At 42.7% G+C, this 27979-nt stretch overlaps 2 protein-coding genes across 2 annotated transcripts; both read right to left on the bottom strand.

The window, feature by feature from the left end:
* Positions 1 to 336: 336 nt before the first annotated feature.
* lrrc73 (leucine rich repeat containing 73) lies at positions 337 to 9759 on the bottom strand. The gene is made up of 6 exons (XM_020479936.2): positions 8681 to 9759; positions 8137 to 8297; positions 7522 to 7644; positions 4682 to 4782; positions 1154 to 1352; positions 337 to 761 (listed from the first exon to the last, which is right to left on the bottom strand). Exons 1-6 carry the CDS (start codon positions 8950 to 8952, stop codon positions 691 to 693), a joined length of 927 nt encoding a protein of 308 aa, XP_020335525.1. The 5' UTR covers positions 8953 to 9759; the 3' UTR covers positions 337 to 690.
* Positions 9760 to 17870: 8111 nt separating this feature from the next.
* On the bottom strand, positions 17871 to 26504 carry yipf3 (Yip1 domain family, member 3). Its single transcript, XM_020481593.2, has 9 exons — positions 26244 to 26504; positions 25684 to 25893; positions 25374 to 25480; positions 25215 to 25260; positions 24996 to 25088; positions 24576 to 24707; positions 24355 to 24468; positions 23663 to 23786; positions 17871 to 18844 (listed from the first exon to the last, which is right to left on the bottom strand). Exons 1-9 carry the CDS (start codon positions 26313 to 26315, stop codon positions 18705 to 18707), a joined length of 1038 nt encoding a protein of 345 aa, XP_020337182.1. The 5' UTR covers positions 26316 to 26504; the 3' UTR covers positions 17871 to 18704.
* Between the last annotated feature and the right edge of the window lie 1475 nt (positions 26505 to 27979).

The raw sequence follows: 27979 nt of genomic DNA, 5'->3' as shown, positions 1-27979 counted from the left end.
GTTTCCTCCATAGTAATCAGCTTTGACTGGGGGTGGGGCTCCCTGTATACAGGGATGATGAAACCACTGCTGCATTGTCATAGTGTGATACTGAATTACCACATGCTCGTTACATTCAATTCAGATCATGTTGTATGTGACATTTAAGTGCTGACCCCAGGAACATCCTGTTATTAGGGCTAGTACTACAATTTCAAAATAATGTTCATATGAAGCATTAGTGGAGAGAAAAGTACATTTCAGATCAAAGGAAACCCGTGTTCGGTTAGCTTATTGTACAGGAATTTCATTAATAAGTAGGCTATTCCAATCAGGAAACGCGAGAACCCAAAAGTCTTTAAGAAGATGTAAACAGATTTATTCTGACATCAGACCATCACAACAATCATATATAGTCGATCTATCATATCAGAGCATACAGACTTGTATTGGTTACATAACCTTCAAAATCGGAACTATAAATAGACTGTGCATGTTTAAAATAAATAATTCACTATTGCCTATAAGTCACTTGGTGTGGGTTTTAAGGATTTTGTGCCTGCTCCAAAATGTATTGTGTTATGTAAAAGTGCTACAGGTCATGCAAAAAGTGTAATTGGTTGCAGGCTACTAGGTGATCTTTAGCACAATTATGTGCAGACTAGCAAAAGGAAAAGAGGTATTAAAAAAAAAGGTAGGAAGGCTGTGGAATCACATCTCAGTCTCTGCTAGTAGGCTCTCGCCTAGACCTGACGTCAGCAGGACCCTCTGGGGGTGGGAGTCTGCAAGGGGCAGAGACAACGGAAACGGGTTTAGGACTTCTTTAACTCCACAGCTAGCCTGGTCGCCACATCTGTAGGGTGCTTCAGCCTTATACGGAAAGACAATGAACAAGTTGGCCAAAGCACAAACAGATCTCACTACCAGTCTACTCTAAAGCAATCCGGAAATGGGAACAGGCCTCATTCTTAAGCAAATGGGTTAGTTAGTTTGTAGGGTTATTTATTTTAGGTCATCACTTATACCGACGTTTCGGGTTTATAGCAGCTTATAGAAAATTATTTATTTTGAATCTGCAAGACTCCAGAACAGAACACCCCAGTGGAACTGTCTAGACTATGACTAAGAAGGGACAGGGAAGGAGAGTGTTTTGGTTGGCCAGGTCAGCCCTTACTACTGTGGGGGACCCAGGTGGTTTTCTCCCTGGTGGGAATGCTAGCGCTGCATCGGGCCTCGCTCTCTTTGTCGTCGTCCTCCTCTCCCTCGGAGAGCAGGTCTGAGATCTGCTGCTGCAGCTCGGGGTTGATGGCATTCTCAGCCAGTACCAGCATGCGCAGACAGGTGGGGTAGTTCTCCACCACGTCCAGGAATACCTGACGGCACAGGGGAGGAGAGACTGTCATGAAGCACCGATAGGCTGCAGTAGGGGTTGATAAGAGGACTTGGTAGGTAGAGTTCTGCATGCCAGTGGGGATTTTGTATTCTTGGTTGTGAATTTACACTAAACAAAAATATAAAAACGCAACATGTAAAGTGTTAGTCACAATTTCCGTCAGCTGAAATAAGACCCCAGAAGTGTTCCGTACGTACAACAAGCTTATTTCTCTCAAATGGTGTGCACAAATTTGTTTACGTCACTGTTAGTGAGCGTTAATCCATCCACCTGACAGGTGTGGCACATCAAGAAGCGGATTAAACAGCATGATCATTACACAGGTGCACATTGTGCTGGGGACAAAAGGCCACTAAAATGTGCAGTTGTCACACAACACCAAAGAAGTTTTAAAGTTGAGTGTGCAATTGGCATGCTGACAGCAGAAATGTCCACCAGAGCTGTTGCCAGAGAACTGAAATGTACATTTCTCGACCATAATCCTCCGTCGTTTAAGAGAATTTCGCAGTACGTCAACCGGGCTCGCGACTTCATGCCACATGTATGGCGTCGTGTGGGTGAGCGGTTTGCTGATGTCAACGTTGTGAACAGAGTACCCCATGGTGGTGGTAGGGTTATGGTATTGGCAGCTATAAGCTACAGACAACGAACACAATTGCATTTTATCGTTTGCAATTTGAATACACAGAGATACCATGACGAGATCCTGAGGCCCATTGTCATGCCATTCATCCGCCGCCATCACCTCATGTTACAGCATAATAATGCACGGCTCCATGTTGCAAGGATCTGTACACAATTCCTGGAAGCTGAAAATGTCCCAGTTATTCCATGGCCTGCATACTCACCAGACATGTCACCCATTGAGCATGTTTGGGATGTTCTGGATCGATGCATACGACAGCGTGGTCCAGTTCCCGCGAATAACCAGCAACTTCACACAGCCAATGAAGAGGAGTGGGACAACATTCCACAGCCTGATCAACTATGCGAATAAGATGTGTTTCGCTGCATGAGGAAAATGGTGGTCACACCAGATACTGACTGGTTTTCTGATCCATGCTCCCTACTTTAAAAAAAAAAGGGATCTGTGACCAACAGATAAATATCTGCATTCCCATGTAAAATCAATAGATTAGGGCCAAATGAATTTCTTTACATGTCCTTATATGAACTGTAACTCAGTAAAATCTTTGAAATTATTTTTGCTCGGTGTATGTGGTTTGTTCATCTTGAATTCTTCGGCATGTAACAAATCACTTCAATGTCCATGTGTATTTTTGTTTGCTCCGATTTGTCCCGATTTATAGTACTCGTCTCAAAAGCCGTGACGTTTCTTCTTAGTGTGAAGTGCATGTCAAGGCTAGTCTCTTTATAAATCAGCTAGCTCTAGAGAGGAGAGAGACACAGTAGCTAGAAAATGAATTGAAAGTCTGTTGAAATTGATAGATTGTCCATAAGCCTTGAGCACTTTTCATTTGCACTTGCCAGGCCAAAGCTGGCGAAGTGTTTGTGAGAAAAGAGTGTCTGAGTGTAGTAAGCACATCTTCACAGCAAATTAGACTCAGGGTTATGGGTCAATACCAGTGAGTGTGGGAGGGAGACTAAGAAGGAGCTGCCTGTCTAGATGAAGTTTACTTTGATCAAAGACTGAGGAGGCCTCGCAGCCACCAGACGGTGACTTTGGTATGCTAGCCCAAGGCTCTGTTCAGCACTCCCACCCTTGTTGTTCCACACTCATATGCATGCACATGAAAGCCCCTTCGTCTCCTAAGAAAGCAGACGGACTTTGAAATTATCCCATGAGAGGAACAGGGCTTTGCTACGATGACAGCTAAATTGGGAGATTTAATATACAGCAGCACCACCTAGTGGATATAACTATAAAATCAATTTACAATCTACAGAATAGGTGGGATTGAAAAAGAACAATGTTACATTCACATTAAAGCTCATTAAATATAATGGAACCATAAGGGATGTGAAAAGCTACCTCCATAACATTAATGGAAATAAGTTATTTTTCAATTGATGATTGGCATTAGCAATGCTGGAAATGGGCACCACATTTTGAGAAGAGGCATGGAAGTTAAATGGCCACACCAGTAGAAATCCTTTTTCGAGCTGAAAGACAATGGCCAGAGCTTACCCATGATGTTGCGCAACGATTTAGGTCAAGTCATCGTTTTAGTCAAAAATTATATTTGGGCTTGAAGTGACATCCGAACTGCTCACTTGGGTGCAAATCCATGTGAATGGGGTGTCTTTTCCAATGATATGAAATACACATTTTCACATGACAAGGCGACAAGTAGCCTAGCGGATAAGAGCGTTGGGCCAGTAACCGAAAGGTCCCAGGTTCAAATCCCCTATCCGACTAGCTGAAAAATCTGTATGTGCCCTTGAGCATGCCACTGACCCCTAATTACTCCTGTAAGCTGCTCTGGATAAGAGTGTCTGCTAAATGACTAAAATGTTTCATTTCAGGGGTGGAAGCTATAAATCATAATTAAACTATGCTGAACAAAAATATTATTTTTTTACTGAGTTACAGTTCATATATGGAAATCAATGAATTGAAAAATCCAGTAGGCCCTAATGATTTTACATGACTGGGCAGGGGTGCAGCTATGGGTGGGCCTGGGACGACATAGGCCCAGCCAATCAGAATGAGATTTTCCAAACAAAAGGCCTTTATTACAGACAGAAATACTACTCATCAGTTTCATAAACTGTCCGGGTGGCTGGTCTCTGACAATCCCGCAGGTGAAGAAGCCGGATGTGGAGGTCCTGGGCTGGCATGATTACACAGTCTACGGTTGTGAGGCAGGTTGGACATACTGCCAAATTCTCTAAATTGACATTGGAGACGGCTTATGGTAGAGAAATGAACATTCAATTATCTGGCAATAGCTCTGGTGGACATTCCTGCAGTCAGCATGCCAATTGCACGCTACCTCAACTTGAGACATCTGTAGCATTGTGTGACAAAACTGCACATTTTAGAGTGGCCTTTTATTGACCCCAGCACAAGGTGCACCTGTGTACTGATCATGCTGTTTAATCAGCTTATTGATAATGGCACACCTGTCAGTTGGATAGATTACTGTGGCAAAGGAGAAACGCTCACCAACAGCGACGTAAACACATTTGTGCACAACATTTGAGAGAAATCAGCTTATACTTTACATGTTATGTTGCGTTTATATTTTTTATTTATATTTCTTCCACTTTCTTTGTAATGTTTTTCCACACACTCAGTGGTGCAGATGACTATGCACTAGTGGTGATGTTGGTGACACTACAGACCTGTGCTGACTGGTTTGTGAGGCCTGTTCCCTCCAGATCTAACACCTCCAGAGTTCTGCTGGACGCCACAGCCACGGCTAGCATACCAGCAATCTGGTCCCCTGGAATCCCAACACAGCCAAAACATGAGTGAATTCAGAAGGTGAGTTTGTCATTTGAGCATTACAGAAAGCTGATTGGTGCCATTGACTCAGAACAACAGACTAGGACCACACACACACAGATTAGTATTTGCATAAATAATTAATTTATTCCAACAGCATAAAGCTGATATAGCGTTAATTAGATACACCACGTTCATGAAAATGGTTCGCTCCTACAGAAAGTAGGTCATGTGGCTGTGGCTTGCTATATAAAGCAGACAGGCATCGAGGCATTCGCTAACTGTTCGATTGAACGTTAGAATGGGCAAAACGAGTGACCTAAGCAACTTTTAGCGCGGTATGATCATGGGTTCCAGACACGCCGGTTTCAGCATCTCAGAAATGGCCTGCCTCCTGGACTTTTCACGCACGACCATGTCTAGTGTTTATAGAGAATGGTGCGACTAACAAAAACCATCTAGTCAGCACCAGTCCTGTGGGCGAAAACAGCTTGTTGATGAGAGCGGTCGAATGGTAAGAATCATGCAAACTAACAGGCGGGCCACAAACAGGCAAATAATGGTGCAGTACAACAGTGGTGTGCAGAACAGCATCTCAGGCCTCCCGAGTGGCGCAGAGGTCTAAGGCACTGCATCGCAGTGTTAGAGGCATCACTACAGGCCCGGGTTTGATCCCAGGCTGTGTTGCAGCCGGGGGAAACCCAATTGGCCCAGCGTCGTTCAGGTTAGGTGAAGGTTTAGTCGGCCGGGATGTCCTTGCCCCATCGCTTTCTAGCGACTCCTTGTGGCGGGCCGGGCGCACACAGGCTGACTTCAGTTGCCAGGTGTACGGTGTTTCCTCCGACACATTGGTGCGGCTGGCTTTCGGATTAAGCGAGCAGTATGTCAAGAAGCAGTGCGGCTTGGCAGGGTCGTGTTTTGGAGGAAGCATGGCTCTCGAGCATCACCTCTCCTGATTCCGTACAGGCGTTGCAGAAATGGGACAAGACTAACTACCAATTGGATATCACGAAATTGAGGAGAAAAAGGGGTCAAAAGAATTGACAGCATCTCAGACCCACAACTAGTCAGTCCTTGTCACGGATGGGCCATTACATCAGAAGACCACACCAGGTTCAACTCCTATCCAGTGGGCACGCAATCACAAACATTGGACAATTGAGGAGTGGAAAAACATTGCCTGGTCCGACGAATCCTGGTTCCTGTTGCGTCATGCTGATGGCAGAGTCAGGATTTGGCTTAAGCTGCATGAGTCCATGGCCCCATCCTGCCTGGTGTCAACGGTACACGCTTAATGGTGTGGAGAATGTTTTCCTGGCACACGTTAGGTCCCTTGATACCAACTGAGCAACATTTGAACGCCAAAGCGTATCTGAACATTGTTGCTGACCAGGTGCATCCCTTCATGGCTACAGGGGGGTCCGACCCAGTACTAGATGGGCGTACCTAATAAACTGACAACTGAGTGTACATTTCGGCTTTCACCTTCATCAGGCGTATGCACATCTTTTCAACAGTATAAGTATTGTGACCTTAACCCAACACCTAGCGACCTCAAAGGGTTTGGATCTCTTGTCATTATTTACTTATTTTGTATTTAACCAGGCAAGTCAGTTAAGAACAAAAGTTTACAATGACAGCCTACCTCGGCCAAAACCTTCCCTAACCAGGACGACACTGGGCCAAATGTGCGCCGCCCTATGGGACTCCACATCACGGCCGGTTGTGATACAGCCCATGACTAAACCAGGGTCTGTAGGGACACCTCTAGCACTGAGATGCACTGTCTTAGACTGCTGTGCCACTCAGGAGCCCAAACAAGTCCCAGGTGGGGCTACCCACGGTGTTCACTACATCAGTGTCAGAAGTGGGAACGCGCCCGCGAGGCCATTGGCGGGGCAGTTCACATGAGGGACTTGCTATAGTGTAACCACCATAACCCAACACCTAGTGACCTCGTCAAGGGATTCAGATCACTTGGCGTAAAAGCTAAGGTGGTGGGCTGACAGTCACTGAACCCGGGTTTGAGTCCTGGTCTGGTCTACCCCTACAATTTGCTATGTTAAAGGCACATGCATTTCCTAGCCACCGTGCTTCTACACTTGCATTGCTTGCCGTTTGGGCTTTTAGGCTAGGTTTCTGCAAAGCACTTTGACATTAAATAAATAACATTTGATTGATTTTGATGTGCCAGTCATTAGGAGTGTCATTGACCTCCATAATTCAGATGGATGAAGTGGAATCCAAATGTTATGCCCTATATACTTAAATACCCGGTATAACCCAAAATGACCATAGCCCTATAATTGTGTATCAAGAAGGCCTATGCCCTCTAAAATGTAAACTTAAGTTAACTTGGGACATTATGTTCAGATGACCTCCTTTCCTATTTCTCTCTCTCTAGTGCAAGCAGCCAGGTGGTTGTCATGGAGATAACAAATATTATTGGGTAATGCAGGAGGCAACTGGCCCATAAAATGGACATCATCGGTAACTGAAGAGTGCTTCACCTCTGAAACGGGCCCGTTACGCATGATGACACATTAATGTTGTTCCAACACTTGAAGTTCACAATAGTTCATATTGATTAAGTATTTTTAATGGCAACACTTTGGGTTGAGTGCAATATTCCTTTCAAATGTTAAGAACTTGATTCCATACAAGCAGATTCCATATAAAGAAATTCACTGATATAAAGTACAGTAATTGGTTTTGTGTCCTCGTGATTGGTTCTTACCCAGGGGGTTGTAGTCCAGGTTGAGGACTCGGAGCTGGGAGCTGTGGGCCACAGCGATGGCCAAGCGGGCCCAGCCCTTTGTGGTGATGCTGGGGTTTGCACTCAGAGTCAGCTCCCTAAGACCTGTGGGACAGGCAGTCCATCACCATCAAATGACCAACTAGCTATAGCCAGAGCCGAATGTAGCCATATATTAAAGGCTCTGACTAGCTAGTGTGTGTTTTCTCCATTATCATGTCAAATGAGTCTAATTGTAAACATAATGCCTTCATAAAGCCCTTTATACGGCCTATAAAGATGCTTCAGAAATCACTCGTAAGCAAATGTCATGTTACATATAGGATGGAAAAAGATCATTGTGACAGAGCTATGTGGGGTTAATAACAACTTTATGAATGCTCTATAAAGCCTATAGAAGTTGCAATTTGTCTGGACTGTATTTTCTATACTAAAACATGTGTTTCTCTCTCTGCTTCCATTTCCCCTACACACACACTAACAAGAGAGGACCTCTACACTAGCCTACTGTTTCCAGGCCCCAGTCCCTCAGCCGGCCAAGCAGGTTCAGAGTCCGATACCTCCAGTAAAAATGAGGGCAGTGTTGCGTGGCTCTACCTGATTTGGCCCCGTCCGGAGGCAGCATGCCACAGATTAGCCGCAGTGCCTCGTCCCCCAGCATACAGTCCCCCAGGTCCAGAGAGACCAGTAAAGGGTGAGTGGAAAGAGCAGTGTTAAGTGTGACCAATCCTGCATCCAGGAGGGGGCTTCCGTGGAGACTGTGGCATATGAGAGATGGGAGGAGAGAAAGAGGGGAAAAAAATGCAGAATATCATTCAATATGAAAGTGCCAGTGAAGACCACCCAATTCATTCACTCATGTTTACACATATAGCCTAATGCAGAGCACCGCTTTCAAGCTACATAAAGCATCAACTTGACATAGACATGAGTTCATGCTCATCCTCATGGCAATTAGAGTCTGGTCCCCCATGTGATGCCATGGCGAAAACATGCTACAGCTCTTAATGGATGCCAAATTGAGGGACCCATGCTGATTAAAATGAGTGAATAGAGACAGTAGCCGTATCATTATCAACCACTAAGACCAATCAATCATTCAATCAGACAGACAACTTATTAATTGTAATCCACTACTTACAAAAGGGTCTGGATCGATCTGTTGGTCTTGAGTGCATCGGCAAGATGCTTGGTTCGGTTGATGGTGGAGACCACGCCGAGGTTCAGGTTGAGTTGCGCCAGTGAGTGGGACTCCGTCACTCCGCGACACACCCGTCCGAAGTCTCGGTCTGAAAGCTGACATCCCCTGATAGACAAAAGCCTCACACTGTTCTCTTTCAGGCTTTCACAAATATCCTTGATCTCAGCTCCCGACAGTGCCTCTCCCGTTATTTGAATAGAACCTGGTAGCATTTTGGTAAATGTTTGTCTACTAGGCCTACATTACATTCAAGGTTTGTGCCCAGCAGAGATGGACATGCATTGTAGGCATACAATTATCCAACGTCGGTAGGCTGTTTAAATTACATTTCAAAGTCAATAGGCTATTTACGATATCCGATATTTGCAAGACTGTCTGTATCGTAGCTGGTTTAATTGAGCATTTCTTATTAGGCTATGCATAGGAAAAGAGCACACTAGGTAGGTGTTCTGAAGTTAAATCGTTCCTAAACCCCCATGCGCCGTTTCAAGCGCTGACATAACCTCCTGCTACCACGTAGCTTGCTAAACCCTTCGCGATTCTTCTTACACAGGCCGTGAATGGGTACATTCGTCGATACATATTTGCCAGGCTCCAATAAAATCTAATGTCGTGCAGTTTCAGGTCCTCATGCAGAACACACGGTTTGCATTCCAGTCATCTTTTGAGCTTGGCACCGGAGCAAAGGCGATCGTTTGTTTGCCCCTTTTGCGGCAGGTAGCGGTTACTATGGACACCCTCTTCTCAATGTCATTAGAAACATCTTTGCAATCAGTCCTTTTCTGACTGTCACATGTTGCTCTCTAATTAGTTTACTAATGCTCGTTTTCCTCAGTCGTCAAGGGCGCGTGCAGCCTCCTCAAATAATATGTGTAGCTGCAGACCTCGGGAAATATTGCTGGTCTGAGCAAATGTTTCTTCAGGAGTAAAAAATGCAAGTCGAGGGCGAATATATATAGCTGTGGTCTCAGTACAGAGTAGGTTATTGCTATTGATCACGTGCAGTGCTGGCGTTGGTCTGACCAGGGCTGTGCTGGTCTCGTCCTGCTAAAATACATCACCTGACCTGTCTATACCACACCCATAGATAGATAGCTCTTGGCCTTTACATTTCTTCCCCTCAAATTATTAATGTAAGTGCATAATGCAACATGATCACCAAATAGATAGACCTGTCATATAACTATTCCCTATAAAAACTTTTGAAAAAAATAAATAAAAAGCATCATAATCAATAGGCCTAGAATAAACTCTCATGAGTTTAACCTTCCAATTACACAGTTCTCTGGGTCAAACACACTATTATGGAAGCTCGTACCCGCCACCTAAACAATCAAATCTAACTAAGAGTTATGAGATAGTAAGTCATTATTATGAGATAGTAAATAGTTAATTATGAGATAGTAAGACATTGTTATGAGATATGTTTAGGATCTGTATCACATGAATCACGTATTTGTATGCGTGCGAGGAGAGCGTTTGTGTTGATATTGTTAGATATTAATGGATTGGAGAGTTGTTGTTGATGTGAGTTGGTGCCTGTTTGATGACATCTGGTTGGCATCAGATTTAATTAATTATTTTAAATCCATTAAAGGGACTTTTAATGTATTCATATATAGCCATTGATTCTTGAAGAATGTAACTTTGTCACAATACAACTGATTGGCTCAAACGCATTAAGAAGGAAAGAAATTCCACAAATAACTTTTTACAAGACATACCTGTTAATAGAAATGCATTCCAGGTGACTGCTTCATGAAGCTGGTTGAGAGAATGCCAAGAGTGTGCAAAGCTGTCATCAAGGCAAAGGGTGGCTACTTTGAAGAATCTCAAATATAAAATGTATTTTGATTTTGACTTTGGTTACTACACATCCATATGTGTTATTTCATAGTTTTGATGTCTTCACTATAATTCTACAATGTGTCCAAACGTTTGACTGGTACTATATACATATATATATGATTACTGAATAACCATAGCCTCCAGCACATTGGTAGTCACCCAGGTTGAGGGTGTGACAGTTGAGTATCCTTCCACTGTGCCTATCTCATGTCTCGTTGCAGACTGCAGTCACATCCCAGAGTTCCCTTAGTGAGCGGAGAGGACTAGTGGAGGGCATGGCTATGCTGCCACATTTCAACATAGACAAACCTTGTATAAAATATGTTGAATTTGTACCTTTAAAACAACATTAGATCCACTATCAGAATAAAATTCAATAGGCTGGGCAGCAAGGTTATAGCCAAGCCCAGCCTTGCTTAGCTATGATATTTATCACTGACTATTACCAATGTGCTATCGTGAGAATGATTGTTAAGCGATCTCCACTTAAAAACCAAATAGATTTACTGTTGCTATCAAAGCCATTCCAAAGTGTAGGTTTAACAGAGCAAATGAAATCTGACCATACTTTATCATTCATATATCCTCAATTAAGCTATTTAGGACTACAGTACAAAGCATTTGCAAAGTCATCCATAGCTATTGTTCCGATTCAACAAAAAATAGAGAACACATAGGCTTAGGGCGGCTATGACCAAACTGGGGTATACCCAGGGGTAAGCTAAATAAAAATGTGATTCACATTCTCAAACAGTCCATTTAGATTTTCCATTTTCCTATACATTTGGGTGATGTTTTTTTCTCGCCTGAGTAGCCACATTTCACTGGCAAAAATAAAATTAAACCATCTAGTGTTCAGCGAAATAACAACACAATGTCAAAGACAGGTAGCCTAGTCAAATAATTCACATCCAATCACATGACCTGTTACTCTCTCGGCGGAATTCCACTAATGGTCTGTATGTAGCCAAACGTAGCTGCTGCTCATTCCGTTTGCTTGAAAATTGATAAATGGTTCAAAAAAAGTAAGGCCCGCATCCATAGAGACACATACCAGCTCTACTGGTAGTACTGCTACTACCAGCAGTACTACACCTGCACCTGTCGACGACACAAGTTGTTCTGCTTCCAAAAGCACATCCAATGCTAGCATTAGTAATTCTACATTTGTTGCTAGCCCAGCTATGTTTGAGGGTCAAATAAGGAAGACATCCTCTTCTGGAAACCAGGATAACAGAAGAGGATATTTTTAAAGTACTGGACAGCGTTGTGACATCAAATGGACTTTGGTGGTCAAGATGTGTTGGTATCTGGTACTGATGGCCCGATGCCACTTGGGTACACTGCAGCATCCACCGAGAGGCTTTTGCTGCCAAGGGAATGCCTGACAGCTTGAAAGACGTTTTGGACACAACAGTGAATATGGTTAACTTTGTTAAAGCAAGGCCCCTGAACTCTTGTGTATTTTCTGCATTATGCAATGATATGGGCAGCGACCATGTAACGCTTTCACAACATACATAAGTGCGCTGGTTATCAAGGGGCAAAGTATTTTATGTTTTTATGAATGGAGAGACTGCCTCCAGTCCTCTTACCGATATCTGAACAAGAGAGCCTTATCGAAACAAACGGTTCTGTGAAAATGTAATTTCATCAGAAGCCACTGCCAGATATCTGGATAGGGCTATGCTCAGAGTATCCTGCCTTGGCAAATCGTGCTGTTAAGACACTGATGCCCTTTGCAATCACATACTTATGTGAGTGGATTTTCTGCTCTCACTAGCATCAAAACAAAATACAGGCACAGACTGTGTGGAAAATTATTTAAGACTGAGACTCTCTCCAATACAACCCAACATTGCAGAGTTATGCCCATCCTTTCAAGCACACCCTTTTCATTAACCTGTGGTGAGTTATTCACAATTTTGATGAACAAATAAGGTTTTATATGTAAGATGGCTAAATAAAGAGCAAAATTATTGATTATTATTATTTGTGCCCTGGACCTATAAGAGCTCTTTGTCACTTCCCACGAGCCGTGGGAAGAGCTCTTTGTCACTTCCCACCTCATTCTTATGTTTAATAAATGTATCGTACAGTGTGTGTGTGGCAGGCTTACAATGATGGCAAAAAACAACATATGAGAGTGCGCTGACCCTGGTGCTAGAGGGGCTACGCAGCTGGAGGTTAAAATGTTTGAAGGGGTACAGGGCTATAAAAAGATTGGGAATCACTGGCCTAGGGTTTCAAGGTCTAATTGATTTCAAATATAACTATATTTAGTCTTATTGAATTGTTTCAATATCAACATTTTAAGGATATATTTATATTCTGCTTGGATAGTTCCATCTGTGCCACTGAATTAGTCTGGCTTTAATACCAGTTTGTTTTTAAATTAATAATTAATATGCTGGATTCACGTCTCCATATCAACCAAAAATCTAAGTTAAAGAATAGGACTAAATCAAATCAAATTTGATTTAAAGTGCATTTAAAGTTTGATTTTATTTAGTTCTATTCTTTAAATTAGATTTCTGGTTGGTTTTAATTCATTTGTAGACCAACTTAAATTAAAGCCAGCAGCACAGATGGAACTATCCAAACAGAAGATGCATCTCCTTCAAATGTTGCGTTGACAACCAAACACAGTTCAATATAACTTTTTTAATACCGTAAATAGTTTAAAGTTAAGGCTATCTTACAGACTAATTTAACACTCAACTTTAAAATAAGAAACACATCCCATGGTCACATTTTGATTCCAATGTAATTATATAAAGCGTGGTGATTTGTGTGACAACTAAACCAAAAATAAGACATTGTTTTTTCATTGGAATTTGGTTGTGCTTTTAGATGGTTGAAAGCATAGTGAGAACACAATGGAAATTCAACTAACTTTTGGCTGTCTTTTTGAGTGGGTTAATATAGTTCTCATTAATCATTGTTTCAACCAAATATTACCCAATTATCCACGTTGAAATGACTTGGTGTGCCCAGACAAACATTCTCTGCATGGTGTTGTGGGAAACGCAAGAATCGTTAAAACAAAAGCCTAAATTCCATCGCTATTAGGAAACCGGGCCCTGGCCAATATTTACTCGTCAGCAGAGAAATAGACTCCAAGGGGTTTGAAGGTCAGCCTGAAAATCCAACTTCAATGTCATTCAGCTGACCCTAAAGGAGTTCTTCAGAGATACGTGGTGTTTTTCAGCCATGAAGTACTCACTCACAGCTGTACTACATGATGACATGGTGGGGTGCTGCCCCAACTTAACTTATTCCAGAGGCTGCTCCAAAATCAAATAAAAATCGAATAACTTTTTATTGGTCACATACACGTGTTTAGCAGCTGATATTGCAGGTGTAGCGAAATGCTAGCGCCTAGAGTGCAGTAATATCTAACGAGTAAAATCAAACAATTTCACAACAATACACACAAATCTAAGTAAAGGAATGGATTTAAGAATATATTCCTGATGGGCCACCCCCAACTGTTGAAGGTAGGAAACAGCACCTCCACTTCGCTGATCCTCAACACAGGGGCCCCACAAGGGTGCGTGCTCAGCCCCACTCCTGTACTTCCTGTTCAGCCTCCAACTCAATCAAGTTTGCACACGACACAACAGTAGTAGGCCTTATTACCAACAATGATGAGAAAACCTACAGGGAGGAGGTGAGGGCCCTGGGAGAGTGGTGCCAGGAAACGTCAACAAAACAAAGGAGCTTATCGTGGACTTCAGGAAACAGCAGAGGGAGCACGCCCCTATCCACATCAACAGGACCGCAGTGGAAAGTTTCAAGTTCCTCGGCGTACACATTACTGACGATCTGAAATGGTCCACCCACAGAGACAGTGGGGTGAAGAAAGCGCAACTCCACCTTTTCAACCTCAGGAAGCTGAAGAAATTTGGCTTGGCCCCTAAGACCCTCACAAACTTTTACAGAAGCACAATTGAGAGCATCCTGTTGGGCTGTATCACCGGCTGGTACGGCAACTGCACCGTCTACAACCTCGGGGCTCTCCAGAGGGGGAAAACTACCTGCCCTCCAGGACACCTACAGCACCCGATGTCACAGGAAGGCCAAAAAGATCATCAAGGACATCAACCACTCGAGCCACGGCCTGTACACCCCGCTATCATCCGGAAGGCGAGGTCAGTACAGATGCATCAAAGCTAGGACTGAGAGACTGAAAAACAGCTTCTATTTCAAGGCCATCAGACTGTTAAATAGCCATCACTAGCCGGCTTCCACCCGGTTACGTAACCCTGCACCTTAGAGGCTGCTACCCTATATACAGTCGTGGCCAAAAGTTGAGAAAGACACAAATATACATTTTCACAAAGTCTGCTGCCTCAGTTTGTATGATGGCAATTTGCATTTGCTCCAGAATGTTATGAATAGTGATCCGATTAATAGCAAATAATTGCAATCTCCCTCTTTGACATACAAATGAACTAAATCCCCCCAAAAAACATTTCCACTGCATTTCAGCCCTGCCACAAAAGGACCAGCTGACATCATGCCAGTGATTAACACAGGTGTGAGTGTTGACGAGGACAAGGCTGGAGATCACTCTATCATGCTGATGGAGTTCGAAAAACAGACTGGAAGCTTCAAAAGGAGGGTGGTGCTTGGAATCATTGTTCTTCCTGTGTCAACCATGGTTACCTGCAAGGAAACACGTGCCGTCATCATTGCTTCGCACAAAAAGGGCTTCACAGGCAAGGATATTGCTGCCAGTAAGATTGCACCTAAATCAACCATTTATCGGATCATCAAGAACTTCAAGGAGAGCGGTTCAATTGTTGTGAAGAAGGCTTCAGGGAGCCCAAGAAAGTCCAGCAAGTGCCAGGACCGTCTCTTAAAGTTGATTCAGCTGTGGGATCGGGGCATCACCAGAACAGAGCTTGCTCAGGAATGGCAGCCTGCAGGTGTGAGCGCATCTGCACACACAGTGAGGCGAAGACTTTGGGGATAGCCTGGTGTCAAGAAGGGCAGCAAAGAAGCCACTTCTCTCCAGGAAAAACATCAGGGACAGACTGATATTCTGCAAAAGGTACAGGGATTGGACTGCTGAGGACTGGGGTAAAGACATTTTCTCTGATGAATCCCCTTTCCGATTGTTTGGGGCATCCGGAAAAAAGCTTGTCCGGAGAAGACAAGGTGAGCGCTACCATCAGTCCTGTGTCATGCCAACAGTAAAGCATCCTGAGACCATGTGTGGGGTTGCTTCCCAGCTTCTCAGCCAAGGGAGTGGGATCACTCACAATTTTGCCTAAGAACACAGCCATGAATAAAGAATGGTACCAACACATCCTCAGAGAGCAACTTCTCCCAACCATCCAGGAACATTTTGGTGATGAACAATGCCTTTTCCAGCATGATGGAGCACCTTGCCATAAGGTAAAAGTGATAGCTAAGTGGCTCGGGGAACAAAACATTGATATTTTGGACAGGAAACGCCCCACACCTTAATCCCATTGAGAACTTGTGGTCAATCCTCAAGGGACAGGTGGACTAACAAAAACCCACAAATTCTGACAAACTCCCAAGCATTGATTATGCAAGAATGGCCTGCCATCAGTCAGGATGTGGGCCAGAAGTTAATTGACAGCATGTCAGGGTGGATTGCAGAAGTCTTGAAAAAGAAGGGTCAACACTGCAAATATTGACTCTTTGCATCAACTTCATGTAATTGTCAATAAAAGCCTTTGACACTTATGAAATGCTTGTAATTATACTTCAGTATTCCATAGTAACATCTGACAAAAATATCTAAAGACACTGAAGCAGCAAACTTTGTGGAAATTAATATTTGTGTCATTCTCAAAACATTTGGCCACAACTGTACATAGACTTGGAATAACTGGCCACTTTAATAATGTTTAAATTGTGTTTACATACTGCTTTACTCATTTCATATGTATATACATGTATTCTATTGTACTGTATTGTAGTCAGTCCCACTCTGACATTGCTCAGTCTAATATTTATATTTCTTAATTCTATTATTTTACTTTTAGTGTGTATTGTTGAGAACTGTTAGATACTACTGCACTGTTAGAGCTAGGAACACAAGAATTTAGCTATACCCGCAATAACATCTGCTAAATTAGTGTATGTGACCAATAAATTTGATTTGCTGTGGACAATAAATGGCGACTCTAAAATATGCAGTTTTGTCACACAACACAATGTCATCGATGTCTCAAGTTGAGGGAGAGTGCAATTTAGATGCTGACTGCAGGCATGTCCACCAGAGCTGTTGCCAGATATTAATGTTCAGATCTCTACCATAAGCCACCTCCAACGTCGTTTTAGAGAATTTTGCAGTATGTCCAACTGACCTCACAACCACAGACCACATGTAACCACGCCAGCCCAGGACCTCCAAAACCGGCTTCTTCACCTGCGGGATCCTGAGACCAGCCACCTGGACAGCTGATGAAACAGTGGGTTTGTACAAAGAATTTCTGCACAAACTTGTCAGAAACCATATCAGGGAAGCTCATCTTGTTGTCCTCACCAGGGTCCTGACCTGACGGCAGTTTGGCGTCGTAACCGACTTCAGTGGGCAAATGCTCATATTTAATGGCCACTGGCACACTGGAGAAGTCTGCTCTTCACGGATGAATCCCGGTTTCAGCTGTAGCGGGCAGATGGCAGAACGTGTATGGTGCATTGTTGGCGAGCGGGTGGCTGATGTCAACATTTGCTGAGTGCCCCATAGTGGCGATTGGGTTATGGTATGGGCAGGCATAAGCTACGGACAACAAACACGATTGCATTTTATCGATGGCAATTTAAATGCACAGAATATCATGACGAGATCCTGAGGCCAGTTGTCATTCCATTCATCTACCTCCATCACCTAATTTTTCAGCATGATAATGTACGGCACCATGTCGCAAGGATATGTACACAATTCCTGGAAGCTGAAAATGTCCCAGTTCTTCAATGGCCTGCATAATCACCAGACATGTCACCCATTGAGCATGTTTGGGATGTTCTGGATCTATGTGTACGACAGCATGTTCCAGTTCCAGCCAATATCCAGCAACTTCGCACAGCCATTGAAGAGTTGGCCAACATTCCACAGGCCACAATCAACAGCCTGATCAACTCTATGCAATGGAGATGTGTTGCACTGCATGAGACAAATGGTGGTCACACCAGATACTGACTGTTTTTTTTAAGGTATCTGTGACAAACAGATGCATATCTGTATTCCCAAGCATGTGAAAATCATAGATTAGGATCTAATTGCAGGACTTCTTGATTTTTTTCAGAAGACCATGTCTTAGGTCCGTAAAGTTTATTTCCATTGTATCGTTTTGTACAATAACCCTATAAATACAATTTCACATTTAAATAAAAAGGAGGAGAGGTTACCTTGCATCCCACCCAAATGTTAGGAAGTACAAATAATGCACAGCACAAATGACTGGGTGAAACAAAAGCTGATTAGAAGGAACAATATTCATAAGTTAATGCAGTATCTCGTGACATATCAACTGCATATCTGGTTATTTTCCCATTAGGTTATCAGACAAGAGAGGTGCATTGTGTAAAACAAGCTAGATAAAACTCTAAATTTACCCCGTATCATACATGATAATAATAATAATTCCTTTGAAGAAACTATAGAAGGCACCACACAGCCTTAGGGAACTGTCCTCCTGTTGAATGTCTAGAATTTTATAGAATCACCATAACCTGTGTAACAAAGCCTACAAAAAGGAGAGTGACGAGTTGAATATTAATTTGTCTAAACATGAGAACAAATGCAAACAGCTTGGAATCTTAATGCACTCAAGCTGCTTTAACAAATACAAGATCCCGATGAAAAAGGGAGTCAATCATTTGAAGAGAACAAACATGACATTCACTAGTTTTTTGATTTGGTTCAATATAAACAACCAATAGTTGTTGTGAACTGATGATGATTTGTTTGCCGAGACAATGTTCATGTATCATGATGAATGTCAACTATAACCAGTAACCACCATGGTCTTTGACTTTCACATCAGTCTGTATTATCTACACAACACCACCACCATGGAATTCAGGTTCTCATGAGCCTATGGTCTCATCGTTGATGTTGGACACAACATCACTGTGACTTCAGGATAACACCAAGGGTCTTCACTGTGGCATTCACAGCATTCATAGCAGCAGTGGCCACCACAGGCAAATCTCTGGCCACTCTCTGGATGGGGGGCATGTTGGGTCCTTCCAATGTGTCCAGGATACCTTCAGACAAAAAAAATGCAAAACAAATGTCTCATTTTTATTTAATCAAATTCAAGACCCAGTTTAAAAGGGCAGTGGAGTCAAAAACCTGATTTTCCAGTGTTTTGTATGGTATTTCCACTCTGAGGTTGAAATAATATTGTGACAATTATGATAACTACCTTTTAATACAAGAGCTGTTTGGAAAAGAAACATGGAATTTCAGCCTGTTTTGGTAGGCTTGAGTTTTGGCCTGCGATCTCACCAGGTGGTATAAGTTAATAGACCAATTACAAAGAGTTTCAAACCTCTCTGCTAATAACATCAGTTAAAATTACATATCCCTCCAATTAGCTCCCTCAGATCACTCCCAGACAGTCCTAGAAAATTGATTGCTTGAGAAATAGCTTTTTGCTAAAAAGCTATTTTTTATTACCATTTTAACTTAAAACAATCACAGTAAGATAATTCATTGTTACCCAGAAATTATTTGATATTGAGATAAAAACATCTGCATTGGACTTTTAGGAATATACCTTGGCATAGGGTTGGGTGGTATCCAGATTTTCATACCGTCCCTGTACCATACGTTATTACCAGCAGTGCACACAAGGGGCACTATTCCTTCCCAAACAAAAAAAAACCAGCACAAAACACATTGACGCACAAAACTAATTTAGGGAGCAGGGATCTTGATCCAGGAGTTGATTGATTGTCTCTGCTGTAACCAAGAAGCTTGGTATTGCAAGCTAGCCACTTAGCTAGCAAGTTATCAAACCAAATGCCTAGCTGGATCCCTGAGCTGGAGATAATTTATTTGGCACCTTAGATAGTTACCAGCAGTGGCGTAGCATGCACCCCCACTGTTCCTTCAAAGCGGGTGTGCCCCCGAGTAGAGATGTGCACAGATATTTCAATATTCGAACGGACAATAGTATTCGAATACAGAGTATTGTGTGTGAGTATACATTTTTATTACGTCTATTTAACACTGAAAAGGCTTATTCTAAATTAAATTAAAATATCCATGTGACATTGTTACATACAATACATTATGTTTCAAACTATTAATATAATAAAACAAACTTTCCAATGTTGTTTTTATGACGTGCGCCCATAAAAAGACCGGTAGCCTTCAGGTGTGTAGCTTTCTGTTTAGGTTGGCCAATCAAAGCAGCTCAATATGTAGCAAGTGGAGTGATAGGTCACTAATGCAATGCAAGTTTATGGAATTAAAAAGTTTGCAAAATGAGAAGGAGTAGTCTACAATGAGCAACCAACATGTAGGCTGTTGTTTATCCTAATGGGGTGGGGGAGAAAGCGCAGAATGTGGCCTCAATTAGCCTAGCTAGCTATAACTGGCTAGGTTCTCTAGGCTACTCCAGTCAAGACAGGCACTGTTATACATTGCATTCTGAAAGTATTCAGACCCCTTCACTTTTTACACATTTTGCTGCGTTACAACCTTGTCCTAAAATTGATTAAATTTTTGTAATCCCTCATCAACCTACATCAAACCCACAATGATAAAGCAAAAATAGGTTGAGACATTTTTATAAAATGTACTAAAAATAAAAAAGCATTTACTTCAGTATTCAGACCACTTCCTAAGTACTTTGTTGAAGCACCTTTGGCAGTGATTACAGCCTCGAGTCTTCTTGGGTATGACGCTACAAGCTTGGCACACCTGTATTTGGGGAGTTTCTCCCATTCTTCTCTGCAGATCCTCTCAAGCTCTATCAGGTTGAACGGGGAGCGTTGCTGCACAGCTATTTTCAGGTCTCTCCAGAGATGTTCGACCGGGTTCAACTCCGGGCTCTGGCTGGGCCACTCAAGGACATTCAGAGACTTGTCCCGAAGCCACTCCGGCATTGTCTCAGCTGTGTGCTTAGAGTCGTTGTCCTGTTGGAAGGTGAACCTTCCCCCCAGTCTGAGGTCCTGAACGCTCTGGGGCAGTTTTTCATCAAGGATTGCTGTACTTTGCTCTGTTCATCTTTCCCTCGATCCTGACTAGTCTCCCAGTCCCTGCCGCTGAAAAACATCCTCACAGCATGATGCTACCACCACCATTCTTCACCGTGACTTGATTCCTCCAGATGTGATGCTTGGCATTCAAGCCAAAGAGTTCAATCTTGGTTTCATCAGTCCAGAGAATCTTGTTTTTCATGGTCTGAGAGTCCTTGAGGTGCCTTTTGGCAAACTCCAAACGGGATGTCATGGACCTTTTACTGAGAAGTGGTTTCCGTCTGGCAACTCTACCATAAAAGCCTGATTGGTGGAGTGCTGCAGAGATGGTTGTCCTTCTGGAAGGTTCTCCCATCTCCACAGAGGAACTCTGGAGCTCTGTCAGAGTGAACATCGGGTTCTTGGTCAACTCCCTGACCAAGACCCTTCTCCCCCGATTGCTCAGATTGACCGGACGGCCAGCTCTAGTAAGAGTCTTGGGTGGTTACAAACTTCGATGGAGGCGATTGTGTTCTTGAGTACCTTCAATACTAAACAATCCTGTCTCGGAGCTCTACGGACAAATCCTTCGACCTCATGGCTTGGTTTTTGCTCTGACATACACTGTCAACTTTGGGATCTTATATAGACAGGTGTGTGCCTTTCCAAATCATGTCCAATCAAATGAATTTTCCACAGGTGGACTCAAATCAAGTTGTAGAAACACCTCAAGGATGATCAATGGAAACAGGATGCACCTGAGCTCAATTTCGAGTCTCATATCAAAAGTCTCTGAATAGTTATGTAAATAAGGTTTTTTATTAGCAAAAATGTGAGAAAAATAACTTTTTGTTTTGTCATTATGAGGCATTGTGTGTAGATTGATGAGGATATTTTTATTTATTTAATCCATTTCAGAATAAGGCTGTAACGTAACAAAATGTGGAAAAGGTCAAGGGGTCTGAATACTTTCCAAATGCACTGTATGGGAGGATAAATAACATTGTAGCTCCTACAAGTTAGCTAGTCTTGGATGTGGCCGAGTCAGCTACTGCGTCTCTCGCTCTTCCTCTGTCTGCTCACTGCCACACACACAGACCTCTGTAGCTGCAGCAATAGAGCGCCAGCCTCTCTCCAACGCGAAGCAGTGAAGAAAATGTTTATTTTGAATGTCTGGATATCTGACAAAAATGTATGATACTGTTTGAATAGGGAAATTATTTTAAACGCCTATCACTACCTCAGAGGTTATTATATATTATTTATTTTGACAGTATTGAAAAATCATACTATAACTATTTAAAAATACCCTGGTACACTGCCCAAGCCTAACTTGGAGGATCATTGAATAGAAGTTTATATTTGGACAAGGGGAGCCTGTATTCATTAAGCGTCTCAAAGTTGGAGTGCTGATCTTGGTCCCCCCATCCTTCATTAAAGATTTAAAAGGCTAAAATGATCTTACATTGAACTAAAATATAATTGCAACATATAAACATATAAAGTTTCATGAGCTGAAATAAAATATCTCAAAAATGTTTTATAGGCACAAAAAGCTTATTTCTCTCAAACGTTACGCACAAATTTGTTTACACCCCTGTTAGTGAGCATTTCTCCTTTGCCAAGACTATCCATCTGCCTGACAGGTGTGGCATATCAAGGTGATTAAACAGCATGATCATTACACAGGTGCACCTTGTATTAGGGACAATAAAAAGCCACTCAAACACAATGCCACAGATGTCTCAAGTTGAGGGAGCTTGCAATTGGAATTGCCAGAGAATTTAATGTTCAGATCTCTACCATAAGCCACCTCCAACATTATTTTAGAGAATTTTGCAGTACGTCCAACCGGCCTCACAACCGCAGACTACGTGTAATCACGTCAGCCTAGGACCTCCACATCCAGCTTCTGAAACTGTGGGTTTGCACACTGAAGAATTTCTGCACAAACTGTAAGAAACCGTCTCAAGGAAGATTCTTGCTCGTCGTCTTCACCAGGGTCTTAGACTGCATTTCGTTGTCGTAACCAACTTCTGTGGGCAAACGCTCAACTTTGCTGTCTACTGGCATGCCGGAGAAGTCTGCTCTTCGCGAATGAATTCCAGTTTCAACTGTACCGGGCAGATGGCAGACATCTGTCGTGTGGGGGCGAGCGGTTTGCTGATGTCAATGTTGTGAACGGAGTGCCCAATGGTGGTGGGATTATGGTATGGGTAGGCAAAAGCTACATACAACGAACACAACTGTATTTTATCGACGGAAATTTGAATGCAGAGAGATACCGTGACGAGATCCTGAGGCTCATTGTCGTGCCATTCTTCCGCCGCCATCACCTCATGTTTCAGCATGATAATGCACGGCCCCATGTCACAAGGATCTGTACACAATTCCTGGAAGCTGAAAATGTCCCCGTTCTTCTATGGCCTGCATAATCACCAGACATGTCACCCATTGAGCATGTTTGGGAAGCTCTGGATCGAAGTGTACGACAGCGTGTTCCAGTACCCGCCAATATCCAGTAACTTCACACAGCCATTAAAGTGGAATGGGACAACATTCCATAGGCCAAAATCAACAGCCTGATCAACTCTATGCGAAGGAGATGTGTCGCGCTGCATGCAGCAAATGGTGGTCACACACACGATACTGACTGGTTTTAAGTTATCTGTGGTCAACAGATGCATATATGTATTCCCATTCATGTGAATTCCATAGATTAGGGCCTAATGAAGTGATTTAAATTGACTGATTTCCTTATATGAACTGTAATTCAGTAAAATCTTTGAAATTGTTCCATGTTGCGTTTTATATTTTTGCTCAGTGTAGATCAGCATTCCTACTCTGAGACGCTTTGTGAAGACGAGTCCTGGTTTGCCTTCCGGGGAATCTTACCTTCAACAATCTTGTGATAAGCGAAGTGCAGGTAGAGCAGGAAGAGCATATGCAGAGCAGCCAGTGTTCCACAGAGGATGAGGCGTGGGGTCTGGCCCACAGTCCGAGAGATAACAGCAGCCACCTGAGAGAGAGGGAGAAGGTGAGCCAGGGGGAGAAACTGACTATCACTGACATAGTGGGCGCATTCGAGCGGATATATTTTGTGTGTTGCATTATGGGGATAAAACTTGTCTGACTTGCACCTACAGTTGCTCTTCACCAACTTCATCCTGCAGCCTTCGCCTGCATTGTGGGAGGCTCTATTATCAACCAGTCATTCGGGTGTTTTTGTTTGACCCAGGCATAGAAATGACTGAGACAGGAACCAACTTTGCCGCGATTCATATAGGCCTATACAGTGGATATATACAAATTAATGTGATATTTTAGGCTCTCACTATTTGATTTAACAATCTACACACATGTGATTTCAGTTTGACATACTTATTTCAACATTATAAACAAAAACTTTTAGAAACAACGGCAACACTGCCATGTTAATCTGAGCCTTTCTGTTGGAAAACTACATTAGTGTCCGACTTCACTCCTCGACGTTCGTCTAGTCTGTTGCTTTAGCCTTACCACTCAAAACGCAGACAGAGTGTGTCAAAGGGCTCTTTGGATTTGAAGTAATTAATCTGCCTATTTACCATCCGCAATGTGGAGAGACCTCCTACGACCAGCCACAGGATGTAGAATAGGGAGTGGAAGTGGACGTTGTAGGTGACGAAGAGAACCACGCAGTGCCCGAAAAGACCATAACCCTGTTGGGGGCACATAGTAGAACAGACGGTGAGATTCCACACTGCTTTTATAGCAAACGGATTACACAGGGATGCTGTGAGGAGAGTTATGGTCACTGTTGACTCACCAGCAGAGACAGCATCTGGAGCATGGTGATCTGGGCATTGCATAGGTATGCCAGGAAATAGATGAAGGAGGAAACTCCCAGCCAGTAACCAAAGCATGTCCCTATGGCTGTTCCCATCAGAGTACCCTCTCTCTGTCCAGGGAAGAAAAACATTTATTAGGCCTAATCAAGGTTAGATAGACAACTAATAATAACAATGCAGGATGAACAGACCACACGAGTGCTAAATAAGCAGTTCCTAATGTCTGAGACTCTGAACAGATGCTTTATGCTTTCGTAATGTCAAAATGGTTGAGTTGATGCGACCTTCATCTACAGTTGTATGTAGAAAAGTGTTCATTACACCTAATACGCCATATCCATCTGTATACTGTATATTAACATGCATTTATGAAGACAGTATAAGTTGGGCTCTCTTACAATAACTGTTCCTGATGTCTTCATTCCGTGCAGGAGGATGGCCACCAGCGTGAACACCAGCATCATGGGCCCATACAGCTCCCCAGCAATCTTCTGCAGTTGAAAAAGAAGAGCAGTAAAAACATTTATGTTAATTGGCTCTTAAAGCTCTGAAAACTTCTAGATTGAAATCTTTCCCCAGCCTGTGAAAATAGTATGGGAAAAGAAAATCCCACTCACCTGTGGAAAATTGATCATACGGATGGGTATCATTGATTCAATCAACCTAGGGTAGAAAAGAGGCGTACATGTTAGGAAGAGTGTCATAAAATGTGAATGCTAAACTATACATGTTAGGACTCCAAGTTGTGATTACAAAACACATTTCTACTGACTCACCTGTTCCTAACTTGCATAGGCTCCACATCAAAGTACGGCCGGAGAATGTCTATGTTGGCATATAGGTTGAAAGCCTTGGAAGCCTGCCGCTTTCCTGCTTGCCACACCTAAGAGGATGAGGGAACGTTCAATATAAATCAGCTGACAACGGTGTGATGAAAGTCAAAGTTATGACAGCAAAATTAACCAGACAAGGCTATTGAGATATAAATTACAATATTGGGTAACGGCAAAGCCCTTTTTATAACAAAGGTAATGTTGTGTGTGACAAGTTGTTGCCCATCAGCATCACAAAGCTTTCTCAGCTCACCTCATCTGCCACCTGTCTCCCCAGCTGGCCCTTGATACCCTTTATTCCCAGAAACTCGCCATCCTCTCCAGTCTCCTCTTCAGTTGCTTCAGCCTCATCTGCCACCTCCTCCTCCTCCTTCATGCGCTGGTGCATCTCCCCCATGTCCTCAAAGCTGGAGCCTGATGTGTCATCCATGTTTTCCATGTCAATCACTGCTGACCCAGTGCCCTAGTAATAGATCGTTTATTACATAACTACTGTACATCCTTGTACGTGAAATTGTTTCACGTTTTCATCAGACTGTCACAAACTGTGAAGTTAATAATTAATTTAGCTAGCTAAGAAAATAAATAAATGTTTCATAGTTTATGATTAGCGAGCAAGCTAGCATAACATTGTTGTTGGACAAACTTTAACGTTAGCTATCTCTGTACTATATGAATTGCACAGAAAAATGTCGTTTGGCAACACTAAAGAAGATGTAACATTATCGCGATGTAGCTAGGAAAATAATAGTAAAAACATTACAAGTATTTTCCTGGCTATTGCTACCTAGCTAACTCGCTAGCTAATGTTACCTGGATAATGTTGTCCTCAAAACCACCCCATGGTTCCGTGTTCGTGTTTTTGTTTCCATCAGACGAAGCCATCTTTTAGAGCAGGTGAACGTGTTCTTGATCCCTTGTAAAAAGAAAACTGCACTTTCAATCTCACATACAACCAAATGAATTGTCAACTACAGCATCAGGGGCGCTTAAAAGATAAATATTTGTTCCCAAAAATGCATTACACACTGCCTAATCAGATGGGGCTGCGTCACTCAGACTCAACGCGTAACACGTCGTGCGTACTACGTGCAAACATAACATCGCGCGACTTTGAAATTGAAAACATCGCATGTTGCTCCAAACAATTAGCAAAAATATCTTTGCTCCAAATCAAAATGACCAAATCCTTTCAGATCTTAGTTCACAGGTGCATATGGTTTATGCTTATAGTTGCTTTGTGTTCAGAGTTTTCATATGTCAGTGGGTAAAAAATAAGAAACCCGCACGCTGCTGTTTCTTTTTTTCTCTCATTTTATTCAACTGTTGCCATGCACCTGCAAAAAAGATAGCTCAGATGCACGAATGCCTTTTGAATTTTGAATCATGTGTCAGTGGGTAACATTCAGTGGCGACACGTCATTCAGTGCAGGTGGGGCTGTTTTGAGACCCACATTTTCAGAGAAAAAAATATATATATTTTGGGAGGCCTGTTTTGCATGTTATTTTGGCAGTAATACGTGTCACATATCAGTTTGCAAGCAATGTACAAATATATATAATTCAGTGAATAAAGCTGCATACACACATTGTCTCTTTTTTGTTTTCTTGAATAAGGCAGCTCCAAAATGCAGGTGTTTCAGCCTAGCACAGTGCTTTCTGTGGTGGTGGGGTGAGCCAGCAGAAAATAGGAGCATTGCGCCGTGATTGGCTCAGTGTTCTGTCACTCATGAGGACAGTACGTCATTGCCAAGTTTAAGTGCTTAGTAAGGGTAGACATCTGAGATCAATTTCGAGTCTCATAGCAAAAGGTCTGAATACTTATGTAAATACAGTGCTTTTGGAAAGTATTCAGACCCCTTGATTTTTTCCACATTTTGTTACGTTACAGCCTTATTCTAAATTGTAATAAATGAATGTTTTCCCCCAACAGTCTACACACAATACCCCATAATGTCAAAGTGAAAAACAGTTTTCGTAGCACATTTTTATAAAAATAAAAAAAGCAATACCTTAACACTTATGTAAATAAGACTCTTTGCTATGAGACTTGAAATTTAGCTCAGGTGCATCCTGTTTCCATTGCTCATCCTTGAGATGTTTCTACAACTTGATTGGAGTCCACCTGTGGTAAATTCAATTGATTGGACATGATTTGGAAAGGCACACACCTGTCTATACAAGGTCCACACAGTTGACAGTGGAGGTCAGAGCAAAGAAAAAGCCATGAGGTTGAAGGAATTGTCCATAGAGCTCCGAGACAGGGTTGTGTCGAGGCACAGATCTGGGGAAGGGTACCAAAAAACTTCTGCAGCATTGAAGGTCCCCAAGAACATAGTGACCTCCATCATTCTTAAATGGAAAAAGTTTGGAACCTCCAAGGCTCTTCCTAGACCTGGCCGCCCGGGCCAAACTGAGCAATCGGGGGAGAAGGGCCTTGGTCAGGGAGGTGACCAAGAACCCGATGTTCACTCTGACAGAGCTCCAGAGTTCGTCTGTGGAGATGGGAGAACGTTCCAGAAGGACAACCATCACTGCAGCACTACACC

The sequence above is a fragment of the Oncorhynchus kisutch genome, linkage group LG4 (assembly GCF_002021735.2).
Source record: "Oncorhynchus kisutch isolate 150728-3 linkage group LG4, Okis_V2, whole genome shotgun sequence".
Classification (NCBI taxonomy): domain Eukaryota; kingdom Metazoa; phylum Chordata; class Actinopteri; order Salmoniformes; family Salmonidae; genus Oncorhynchus; species Oncorhynchus kisutch.
This window is presented reverse-complemented; position numbering and strand designations above follow the sequence as displayed.